Source organism: Larus michahellis, chromosome W (assembly GCF_964199755.1).
Source record: "Larus michahellis chromosome W, bLarMic1.1, whole genome shotgun sequence".
NCBI classification, from domain to species: domain Eukaryota; kingdom Metazoa; phylum Chordata; class Aves; order Charadriiformes; family Laridae; genus Larus; species Larus michahellis.
Genome location: NC_133929.1, coordinates 3,853,696 through 3,866,400, shown reverse-complemented (window position 1 = coordinate 3,866,400; position 12,705 = coordinate 3,853,696). Strand labels below are relative to the sequence as shown.

Genomic DNA, 12,705 nt, shown 5'->3' with positions numbered 1-12,705 from the left:
GGCTTCCAGCTCCTCCTGTTTGCTACCTATTCTGCATGCATTCACATAGAGGCATTTCAGTTGGGCTGTCAACTGTGTTACCTTTTTAGAGTAACACACCCTGATTCCTTAGAGGCTTTTCACAGGTGTTTCCTATTGGTTCCTAATACATCAGCAGCCCCTGGCTCTTCTCTGTTACTCAAAACTCCATCCCTTTCTCCTGATAAATCTAGTTTAAATCTAGTTTAAAGCTCTCATAAGTCTGACTAAAAGCTCTCCTTATAAGCCTGGCCAGTTTGTTAGCGAAGACCCTCCTGTCCCACTTGGTCAGGTGAATCCCATCAGCTCCCAACAGACCCAGATTCTCAAAGGTAGATCCATGACCATAGGAGCCAAAACCTTGAGTATGGCACCAGCTATGCAGTCAGGCATTCACCTGTTCAATTTGTCTCCTCCTTCCTGAATCCCTTCCCCTGACTGGGAGGACAGAGGAGACAAGACAAGAGAGACAAGATAGATGTTAGATACAAGAAAAGAGGGAGAGAGAGATGAGAAAGGACAAGAGACAGATGAGACGGGCAAGAGAGATGAGATGCTCTGCATGCAACTAGGTGTATAGAAATATACACACACGACTCCCTCTCTGAAATGCTTATACACCAATGCACGCAGCGTGGGGAATAAGCAGGAAGAGCTGGAGGTCTGTGTGCGGTCGCAGGGCCACGATCTCATTGCAATTACTGAGACGTGGTGGGACAACTCGCATGACTGGAATGCTGTCATGGATGGCTATGTCCTTTTCAGGAAAGACAGACCAGCAAGGCGTGGTGGTGGAATTGCACTCTATGTGAGAGAGCATTTGGAATGCATTGAGCTCTCACTAGGGGCGGATGAAGAGAGGGTCGAGAGCTTATGGGTGAGGATTAAGGGGCAGGCAAATATGAGGGACACTGTTGTGGGTGTTTATTACAGGCCACCTGATCAGGATGGGGAAACTGATGAGGCTTTCTACAGACAACTGAAGGTAGCCTCGCAATCGCAGGCCCTGGTTCTCATGGGGGACTTCAATCACCCCAATATCTGCTGGGAAGATCACACAGCCAGGCACGCACAGGCCAGGAGGCTCCTCCAGTGCATTGATGACAACTTTTTGACACAGGTGGTACAGGAGCCAACAAGGAGAGGAGCACTTCTAGACCTGGTACTGACAAACACAGAGGGACTGGTGGGGGACATGAAGGTTGGGGGCACCCTAGGTTGTAGTGATCATGAAATGATAGAGTTCAGGATCATGGGTACTATGCACAAAACAACAACAAGAAGTAAAATTACAACCTTGGACTTCAGGAGGGCTAACTTTGACCTCTTCAAGAAACTGCTTGGAGAGATCCCGTGGGCTAGGACTCTGGAAGGCAAAGGGGCTCAAGAAAGCTGGTTGATATTCAAAGACCACTTCCTCCAAGCTCAGGATCGGTGCATCCCTAAGAGAAAGAAATCGGCCAAGGGACGCAGGAGACCTGCATGGTTGAGCAGGGAGCTTCAGAAAAAGCTCAAGTGGAAGAAGAAAGTTTATAATAAGTGGAAGAAGGGACTGACCCCTTGGGAGGATTACAAGAATGCCACCAGAGCGTGCAGGGATGAAACAAGGAAAGCCAAGGCCGCCTTGGAATTAGACCTGGCTAGGGACATCAAGCACAACAAAAAGAGCTTCTACAAGTATATTGGAAGCAAAAGGAAGACCAGAGAAGTTGTAGGCCCACTGCTGAATGAGGCAGGAGTCATGGTGACGGAGGATGCGGAGAAGGCAGAGTTACTGAATGCCTTCTTTGCTTCGGTCTTTTCTGCTCAGGCCACCCCTCAGGAGTCCCAGGCATTGAATAAAGTAACAGGGAAAGAAGAAGACTTCCCTTGGGTTGAGGAGGAGCGAGTGAGGGACCAATTAGATCATCTAGATATTCACAAGTCCATGGGCCCTGATGGGATGCACCCGAGAGTGCTGAGGGAGCTGGCAGAAGTCATTGCTGGGCCGCTCTCCATCATCTTTGAAAAGTCCTGGAGAACAGGCGAGGTGCCTGGGGACTGGAGGAAAGCCAATGTCACTCCAGTCTTCAAGAAAGGCAAGAAGGAAGAGCCGGGGAACTACAGGCCGGTCAGCCTCACCTCCATCCCTGGAAAGATGATGGAACAGCTCGTTCTGGGTGTCATCTCAAGGCACGTGGAGGAAAGGAAAGCTATCAGAAGTACTCAGCATGGATTCACCAAGGGGAAATCATGTCTGACTAATCTGATAGCCTTCTACGATGGCATGACTGGATGGAGAGATGAGGGGAGGGCGGTAGATGTGGTCTACCTTGACTTAAGCAAGGCGTTTGACATGGTCTCCCACAGCATCCTCATAGGGAAGCTTAGGAAGTGTGGGTTAGATGAATGGACAGTGGGGTGGATAGAAAACTGGTTGAAAGATAGAGCTCAGAGGGTTGTGATTAGGGGCACAGAGTCTAGTTGGAGACCAGTGACGAGTGGTGTTCCCCAGGGGTCAGTACTGGGCCCAGTCCTCTTCAATGTATTCATCAATGACCTGGATGAGGGGATAGAGTGCACCCTCAGCAAGTTTGCTGATGACACCAAGCTGGGTGGGGTGGCTGACACACCGGAAGGCTGTGCCACCATACAGAGAGACCTGGACAGGCTGGAGATCTGGGCAGAGAGAAACCTTATGAAGTTCAACAAGGGCAAGTGTAGGGTGCTGCACCTGGGGAGGAATAACCCCATGCACCAGGACAGGTTGGGGGCTGACCTGCTGGAGAGCAGCTCTGTGGAAAGAGACCTGGGAGTCCTGGTGGACAACAGGATGACCATGAGTCAGCAATGTGCCCTTGTGGCCAAGAAGGCCAATGGCATCCTGGGGTGCATCAAGAAGAGTGTGGCCAGCAGGTCGAGGGAGGTCATCCTCCCCCTCTACTCTGCCTTGGTGAGGCCACATCTGGAGTACTGTGTCCAGTTCTGGGCTCCCCGGTTCAAGAGGGACAGGGAACTGCTGGAGAGGGGACAGCAGAGAGCTACCAAGATGCTGAGGGGACTGGAACACCTCTCTTATGAGGAAAGGCTGAGGGATTTGGGTCTCTTCAGTCTGGAAAAAAGACGACTGAGGGGGGACCTTATCAACACTTATAAATACTTAAAGGGTGGGTGTCAGGAGGATGGGGCCAGGCTCTTTTCAGTGGTGCCCGGGGACAGGACAAGAGGCAATGGGCACAAACTTGAACATAGGAAGTTCCACCTAAACATGAGGAGGAACTTCTTTACCCTGAGGGTGGCAGAGCACTGGAACAGGCTGCCCAGAGAGGTGGTGGAGTCTCCAACTCTGGAGACATTCAAAACCCACCTGGACGTGTTCCTGTGTAACCTGCTCTAGGTGACCCTGCTCTGGCAGGGGGGTTGGACTAGATGATCTCCAGAGGTCCCTTCCAACCCTATGATTCTATGATTCTATATGCATCTCCCCCAAAAGCAAACTATTAATCACTTATGAGGGTGCATATACACAAAGAGGAATGGCCAAATACCAAGCAACTGACTTCTTATATAGCAGATAAATTAGCAGTAAGTGAATGTGACGCAGCAGACTTCACAACTTCAGTTGAGAAACACCATGCTCGAGGCCACAGATTGTGGCATCAGATTTAAAGCAGAGACTTCTCCACAGCGAGGCAATATGACAAAATTTAAACTTTTGGTCTAGATATCTGAATTATGGGATTTGTTGAAGCATCTTGCATCATTTTTTGAAGATGTGAATGATTCACCATTTTTATTTAAAAATTTATTTCATAGTAAAATGCTTTCTCATTAAAAAAGGAGCTCTCGTTTACTATACAGTAATAGTTTTTCAAATATATTGCTAACGTCACTGGGTTTTCAGGATGCAAATGTTTATATTAACTTTCTTCTGTTCCCATTTTACTAAGAAGGCATGAATACTTCATACTGTTATATTAACTCTACTTATACTAAAGCTAAGTCTATTACCATAATTAAAAGATCTATACAAGTTCTAAGTACCTTGGTATACAAAACAAAACAAATTCCCAACAACCCTCAATATTTTAAAAGCTTGAATTACTAGCCAGCCATTACAGAAATAATTCTACTATTCCAGAATCCCTCTCAAACTTCCATCTTATTTAGCCTGCCGGGATCAAGCTATTCAGAACCTAATGGATATGCTGTGACTGCAACCAATTTCTACATAGTCAAGTAGATCTACCTCAGTTATTTTCTGCTGTCCCTCACTCCCCTTCCTTCCCCATTTATGCATATCCTCAAGTCATAAAATTTGGCACAAACAGTGAAGCAGTGGAGCAGTGCTGGAAGGGCAGAGGCAGTTACAAATGAGTTTATGCAATACCGGACAAATGATTGCTGGCTCAGGTTAATGCTATGAACCTTCATTCAGAGCAACAGTGAAACTGTATTATGGTGCATCCTCATGGTTGATGAGAAGCTCAACATGAGCTGTCAATGTGTGCTTGCAAACCAGAAGGCCAACCGTATCCTGGGCTACATCAAAAGAAGCGTGGCCAGCAGGTTGAGGGAGGTGATTCTGCCCCTCTACTCTGCTCTGGTGAGACCCCACCTGGAGTACTGTGTCCAGCTCTGGAGTCCTCAGCACAAGAAGGACATGGACCTGTTGGAATGGGTCCAGAGGAGGGCCACAAAGATGATCAGAGGGCTGGAGTACCTCTGCTATGAAGACAGGCTGAGAGAGTTGGGGTTGTTCAGCCTGGGGAAGAGAAGGCTCCGGGGAGACCTTATAGCAGCCTTCCAGGGTCCTACAAGAAAGCTGGAGAGGGACTTTTTACAAGGGCATGTAGGGATAGGATGAGGGGTAATGGCTTCAAATTGGGAGAGGGTAGATTTAGATTGGATATCAGGAAGAAATTTTTCACTATGAGGGTGGTGAGACACTGGAACAGGTTGCCCAGAGAGGTGGTGGATGCCCCATCCCTGGAGGTGTTCAAGGCCAGGCTGGATGGGGCTTTGAGCAGCCTGGTCTAGTGGGAGGTGTCCCTGCCCAGGGCAGGGGGATTGGAACTAGATGATCTTTAAGGTCCCTTCCAATCTAAACCATTCTATGATTCTATGATTTTCTGAAAAAGCTGTTAGATCATGACTGTACACACCAAAATAGCTACAGCCATTCCATACTAATGTGAAAATTATGAGACTGACAGAATGACCACAACTATAAGTCAGAAAAGCACTTAAGCATGCTCTTATGTAAAAACCACAAGTGTTTTGCTGGATCAAGGCCTGGTTTTTGGATATCATACCATATCCTTCCTGGGATGCTCGATATAAAAGTTCATGCCACTTACCCTCCCTCCTGTATCTGAAAAGGTAGAACACATTTGCAGAGCAAGTATTCATTTAATCCCATTTTCAGTGACATTACCATCTTTTGTCTACTTTCCCCCTATATTGTTTCCCCCTCACTGTTTTAGCAACAAGAAGAGGCATTATAATTTCAGATCAAGCAAATACACTATGGGGAGTCTGGTACTTTAGATACAAGTCAACCTTTTTCCCCCCACAGTCCTCAAGGGGAATTGTATAATAGTGTCAGTAAGGGGAGGGAACAGTTTCTTTCTAACCACAGAAAATCATAAGAGATTAGATCCTCTGTGTGTTACTAGGAATATTACTGGGTACTAATCACCTTTTAATTAGGGTACTTACTTAGGAGTCTAATTCAACATTTATGGACCATACTTCCTGGTATCCTATTTTTCATCTTCACTTTCACCTCCTAAATACTCTATTCTTTGGTAGTCCAGCTAACCCATTTATCATTATACAAAATTAGTTTTTGCTTTGGCCACTTAGTCTTCAGCCTTTTCATTGCCATTTTTTTTTCCTTCTAATTTCTTTTTGTTTATGGTTCTGAATACTTTCTGTACTAAAATAGTTTCCATGTGGATTACAAAGATTTTAATTTCATAGCTATTATTATTTGCAGCTTTCCAAATATCACACTAATCCAGACAAGTGCTTGAGTCCATTTTAAAGTTAAGCTGGTTTGCAGTGATACTACCAATATGCTTTGCTAATTCAGAACTTGGGCTGAAATTAAATCATGCTTTACGGTTTGATGTCTGCATTCGTATTTGACATGGTCCCTCTATGGAAACTCAATTTCAACTACGATCACTACATTACAGGGGATGATTGCAAGAGTGCCCACTGAGAAAGTAAAAAATAAGCATATGCATTTAAATCTTGTTATTCAGCTTTTACCTATATTCACGTTCCTGGAGTATTTCAATTGGATCCAACCCTTGTGGTTTCTGGATAGGGCTGATACGATTCTGTTTTTGCTGCAGCTGCACAATAGGTGAAGGCTGTCCAGGTGTGGGCTGTGGTACAGAGGGCCCAGGCATGGCTGCAGAAGGCTGGGAAGCAGTGGGGGCAGGAGAAGGCCTCCCACTAGGAGGTGGTACAGAGAGCTTTTGTGGTGTATTAGGAACACTCATATCTGGGGCTTGGCCTAGAACATAAGAAATATGATAACACGAAATATGGAATGCAGTAAAAAATCTAAGATGATTTTTTAGGTCAAAACATGAAGCTAAGACAAACATTCAAACTCATCAGGAAAAATACTAGGCTTCCCTCCCTATAGAGAAACAAACTCAAACAGACATTGCAGAAAGGGATCCAAAAATAATAAAAGTGCATGTCAATTTATAGAAACACCCTTTTTTTTAATTCACACTGTTTTTTAAGTAAATCTAACATTAGTAAGAACTCTCTAGAACTAGTTTCATATAAATGCAGGACCAAATTCTGCCTCTTCATATGTCCATTGTCCTTATACCACTTTCAAGGATGCATCCACAGTCACAATTTGACTAGAAGCATGAGTAGGCCTGCTTTTACAACTCTCTGTGCAAACCAGTAAGCTGTATTAAAATTTCAGCAAGAGTACTTAAATATACCTGGCAAATATAAATAGCTTCCATTTTGCCCCCAACTCCCAATTAATTATATTTATGTACCTGAAATACTTGGTATCTGATTACTCTTTTATGTTATAGCATTCTAATTATTTTGAAAGTTAACTAACTCATCAGTTAACGTGAATATAGCACCTGCTGATAACAGCACAGGTTTCAGTACTCTAACAAGTCAGGAAGTCACTCATGCACACAGATGTGAGAGTCACTGAGAACAGACATCTGCAACAATAAAGATAGCACTTGATTGTTTGAGGAAACATAATAATTTATTGCTAAAAAATGCAACTACACAATATGCCTGTAGTCTTGTAATCAATTTCACTTTAGATTCAGCATCCTGACCATCTGGCATTCAACGATCTGCATCAATCTCTGGAAAAGGAACAAGCTTATATATTTAATTCTGATTGTAGAGGGTGCTTCATGTTTAGGTTGCCTAACAGCTGCAATAATTTCATCTGGTCAACTCATTCACCTCTGAATAAGTGGTAAAAAACTCCTTGATACTTAGGTGCTAGGCAAAGTAAAGGTCACACCATTTCTTCTTTATACCTTTTTATTTCCCTATGCTTTTTCCTGCCTCTTTTCCCCAATCCCTATCCACACAGTTTAACCTTAACTGTATGCATGTTATAAAATTACCGCTATACTCCCTTCTACCTTCTGTCCAAGGTTTAGGGGTCATGGCAGCTATATGTCCGGGTACTCCTGGAGCTGGACCTGGGCCAGCTGTAGGACCACTCATTGCATGTGACCCAATACCTATAATTTAACAAAGGAAAGAAAATTAATAAAATATAAAACATTACTACACATTAAAAAATCCCTCTGCATTCCAATATGCTAGTCTATTTATTCAAATAAGCTTTTGTGCATTAAACACAGATTTAAGTGGATTCCACTGTGCAAAAAAATAATGTAATGAGGTATATTAAAATCACATCTTTTAAAATACTTGATGACAAAGCCACATGCATTGAAATTAAGTGACCACTTATTCAAATTATTTTTAGAAGAAAACAGGATCATCTTTACTCTCAGCTTCTAAAGATAAATAACAGTTTACAGAAATCGTTAACTCTTTAAAATAATCACCATATTTTTTAATCTGAAGGTAATTTTGTGCCCAAAATCATTTGTATGATGGATATTATGATATCATGAACACAGAATTCTTATTTCAAGAGAGTAATAAACAGCAGGAGGAGATTAATTTTTAAAAACAAAGATCACATTTTCATAGCCCTTGGTTAAAAAAAATGTACAAAATGGAAAAGACAAAAGAAATAAATAAAGAATATTTAAAACTGCCTTTAAGTAAACTGGAATTTTTTTCCCCATGGGAAAAGGCCCTAAAAGGTCTGAAGTTGAAAGTAACGAAAAGTCAAAAAATACACACATAATACTGTTATTAAGATATCACAGTGGGATCCATATAATATCCACATGGCTAGATAAACCATTTCTTTATTTTCTTGAAGTTGTGAAGGAGGGGAAAAGTGAAAGACAATCATCATACAAATTAATGAACTTACAAACAAAACCAAACTTCAACAACAGAAAACTCTCCTCCTTTCCCTCCCCATTAAATTGATCTTAGGATTGGACTTGTTGGGAAAACTTAACAGGTGCAAGCTGTTTAAACCTCCATCCCTGGAAAGGTGGAACGGCTCATCCTGGATGCCATCTCTAAGCATGCAGAGGGAAAAAAGGTCATCAGGAGTAGCGAGCATGGATTCACCAAGGGGAAATCATGCTTGACCAATCTGATAGCCTTCTATGATGGCATGACTGGCTGGGTGGATGAGGGGAGGGAAGTGGACATTGTCTACCTTGACTTCAGCAAGGCTTTTGACACGGTCTCCCACAGCATCCTCATAGGGAAGCTTAGGAAGAGTGGGCTAGATGAATGGACAGTGGGGGGGATTGAGAACTGGATGAAAGACAGAGCTCAGAGGGTCGTGATTAGGGGCACAGAGTCTAGTTGGAGGTCAGTGACGAGTGGTGTCCCCCAGGGGTCAGTACTGGGCCCCGTCCTCTTCAATATACTCATCAATGGCCTGGATGAGGGGATAGAGGGCACCCTCAGCAAGTTTGCTGATGACACCAAGCTGGGTGGGGTGGCTGACACACCAGAAGGCTGTGCCACCATACAGAGAGACCTGGACAGGCTGGAGAGTTGGGCAAAGAGGAACCTAATGAAATTCAACAAGGGCAAGTGTAGGGTCTTGCACCTGGGGAGGAACAACCCCCTGCACCAGGACAGGTTGGGGGCTGACCTGCTGGAAAGCAGCTCTTCAAAAAATGGACCTGGGAGTCCTGGTGGACAACAGGATGACCATGAGCCAGCAATGTGCCCTTGTGACCAAACAGGCCAATGGTCTCCTGGGCTGCATTAAAAAGAGTACGTCCAGCAGGTCGAGGGAGGTCATCCCCCCCTCTACTCTGCCCTGGTGAGGCCGCATCTGGAGTACTGTGTCCAGTTCTGAGCCCCCCCTTTCAAGGATAGGGAACTGTCTCCAGCGGAGGGCTACAAAGGTGATCAAGGGACTGGAGCACCTCTCTTATGAGGAAAGGCTGAGAGACCTGGATCTGTTTAGCCTGGAGAAGAGAAGACTGAGAGGGGAGCTCATCAATGCCTATAAATATCTAAAGGGCAGGTGTCAAGAGGATGGGGGCAGACTCTTCTCAGTGGTGCCTGGTGACAGGACAAGGGGCAACGGACACATGCTGGAACACAGGAAGTTCCATCTAAACATGAGGAAAAACTTCTTTACTTTGAGGGTGGCAGAGCCCTGGCACAGGCTGCCCAGAGAGGTGGTGGAGTCTCCTTCTCTGGAGATATTCAAAACCCGCCTGGATGCATTCCTGTCCAGCCTGCTCTAGGTGACCCTGCTCTGGCAGGGGGGTTGGACTAGATGATCTCCAAAGGTCCCTTCCAACCCCTACAATTCTGTGATTCTGTGAAAGTAACACATCTCTTTAAGACTGAAATAAGTTTTTATACTGCATTGTAATATCTTTTATGAGAATCTCTTTTCCCTGTGTTATGGACTTGACAGCATACTGCATATAATTTCAATTTTCATGATCTGCATAATCAGTCAACTTCTAGATTTTATATCTATTTTTCTGCATGGCAACAGGGGAGTGAAAAAGCATTCTAAGAAGAGCAGTAAAATGTAATTGGCAAATTGTGACAAACATTTGCAAAAGTTGCAGGCATAATCAGGACAGACGGTATATAAACTACTTTATCTCTATTTTTAAAAATAATTAGTGTCCTATTAATAACGTGCTTTATGCACTTACTCCAACTCCAACCATAGGTCATTGTTCATATAGATATCTGCAAATGGTTCCAAATTATATGCCTGCACACCAACAATTTCTGTTATTTTCCACAGGTAGAACTTAAAGAAATATCTTGACAATGACATGGTGCCTACATTCACTTACTTGATTGCCTACTATAGGCAGCAGGAACCTGTTGCTGCTGAATGCCAGGCAAGGTCCTCTTTCCTTGAACAGCAAGTTGAAGGTTTTCTGGCAAAGACTGACCTCTAGCAAACATTTTGTATGCCAGAATCTGAGCTCGGAGCTGATGTAGCTGTACAGGACTGAAAGGGCAAGGAGCTCTGTTGGGCTGACTCATAACTTGTGGGTCTCCTGGTATCATGGGTCCTGGCTGACATGGTGTCATCTGGGGTGGAGTTGGACCTCGTCCAGACATTGGACTGGGCACATGTTCTGGTGCTCCCAGTGGAGATGGGTGTGGAGACATGTAGCCTGGAGCAGATAAGAGGTTCAAAAACTTATTTGCCAGGTTAATCAAGTCTAAACTCCATTGAAGTTTCTTTACCATAAACAGTATCTGAAGTATAAAAAATTCTCTCTCACATTAGTAGAGCTATAATATTTTCTACAAGAACAGAAGTATGATCTGAAATTCCCTGAGATAGCAAGAAGACTACAAGAGTTATTAGTCAAACAGAATAATTAACTCCCCTCACATTTGGGGTAAAACAAACTAAAACTAAATTACATGTAAAATACAGCAATCAAATGGCATGATAGGGCACTGGTTCACCTGTATGTTGAATTAATATTTCATTATAGAATGTTTTCAAAGATATTTGCCTATTTTACAGCTTATAAAATCAGCATTATATTTATATATTTATATATATATTTATTTTGATGTGCCTACATCAAAGCACCTATTCAATGATATATAACCTTTTTGCTAATACTCTCCAACATACAAATATAAAAACAGACAGTATCTAATTAATATTTTTATATAGTCCCTCAAGCTTATATGGATTAAAGCTTTTAGTTTGAGAAACAACATTCACTACCTTTTACCATCCAGGTGCTGGAAAACCCAGAGTATCAACTTTGAACACAAAAACTATCTTCTGAAGAAGCTGGTGGTGCCTCTGTATTAACATATTTAAGAAAGGGGAAGAAACGCTATGCAGCAGCTGTGAGAGAGAGGATTGAGAAAAATGTGAGAGAAGCAACTCTGCAGACACCAAGGTCAGTGAAGAAGGAGGGGGAGGGGGTGCTCCCGGCACTGGAGCAGAGATTCCCCTGCAGCCCATGGTGAAGACCATGGTGACACAGGTTGTCCCCCTGCAGCCCATGGAGGACCACAGTGGAGCAGGTATTCACCCTGCAGTCTGTGGAGGACCCTGCGCCAGAGCAGGTGGATGCACCCTGGAGGAGGCTGTGATCCCATGGAGAGCCCACGCTGGAGTAGGCTCCTGGCTGGAACTGCAGCCCATGGACAGGAGCCCGTGCAGGATTTCTGGCAGGAACTGTGGCCTGTGGGGGACTCATGCTGGAGCAGTCTGTTCCTGAAGGACTGCACCCCATGGAAAGGATCTATGCTGGAGCAGTTCATGAAGAATTGCAGCCTGTGGGAAGGACCCACATTGGAGAAGTTCATGAAGGACTGTCTCCTGTGGGAGGGACCCCATGCCGGAGCAGGGGAAGAGCATGAGAAGGAAAGAGCGGCAGAGAAAAAGCTTTATGAACTGACTGCAACCCCCATTCCCCATCCCCCCTGTGCCAATCAGTGGTGGAGGAGGAGGTAGAAGAGCCAGGAGTGAAGTTGAGCCTGGGAAGAAGGAAGTGGTAGGGGGAGGGTGTTTTTAGCTTTGTTTTTGTTTCACTGGTGAGTGATCTCCCTGCCCTCATCTCAACCAGTGAGTTTTTTTCACAAACATTCTTGATTATCTTTGAAAGGTCATGATGATTGGGAGAGGTTCCTGAGGACTGGAAGAAAGCAAATGTCACTCCTGTTTTCAAGAAGGAGGAAGGAAACTACATGCCAGTCAGTCTCACCTCTGTCCTTGGGAAGGTGATGGAACAAATAAACTTGGAAGCCATTTCCAAACATATGAAAGATGAGAAGGCGATTGGGAGCAGTCGGCATGGATTTATGAAAGGGAAATCAAGCTTAACCAACTTGATAGCCTTCTATGATGAGATGACTCACTTGGTGAACTAGGGGAGAGCAGTGCATGTTGTTTACCTTGACTTTAGCAAGGCTTTTAGCATAGTCTCCCATAGCATCCTTATAACCAAATTGGTGAGATATGAGATATACTGCAGCTGGTACTGTTTAACATCTTCATTAATGACCTGAATGATGGGACAGAGTGCACTCTCAGCAAGTCTGCAGATAATAAAGAATTGG

General features: G+C 44.1%; 1 protein-coding gene across 11 annotated transcripts in view; it reads right to left on the bottom strand.

Annotated features, from left to right (window-relative positions):
- LOC141735678 (putative global transcription activator SNF2L2) overlaps positions 1 to 12,705 on the bottom strand; it is a 208,845-nt gene that overhangs the window by 164,514 nt on the left and 31,626 nt on the right. For 7 of the 11 annotated variants that reach the window (XR_012584808.1, XM_074568722.1, XM_074568729.1 and 4 more), the window contains 3 exons: positions 10,458 to 10,787; positions 7,641 to 7,760; positions 6,277 to 6,526 (listed from right to left, as the gene is read on the bottom strand). Coding sequence is in view for 10 of the 11 variants with exons in the window: in XM_074568722.1 (XP_074424823.1) it covers positions 6,277 to 6,526; positions 7,641 to 7,760; positions 10,458 to 10,787 (700 nt within the window). In the remaining variant the exon portion in view is untranslated. The remainder of the gene's footprint in view (positions 1 to 6,276; positions 6,527 to 7,640; positions 7,761 to 10,457; positions 10,788 to 12,705) is intronic. The other 4 variants (XM_074568726.1, XM_074568725.1, XM_074568731.1 and 1 more) reach the window with 3 other exon arrangements.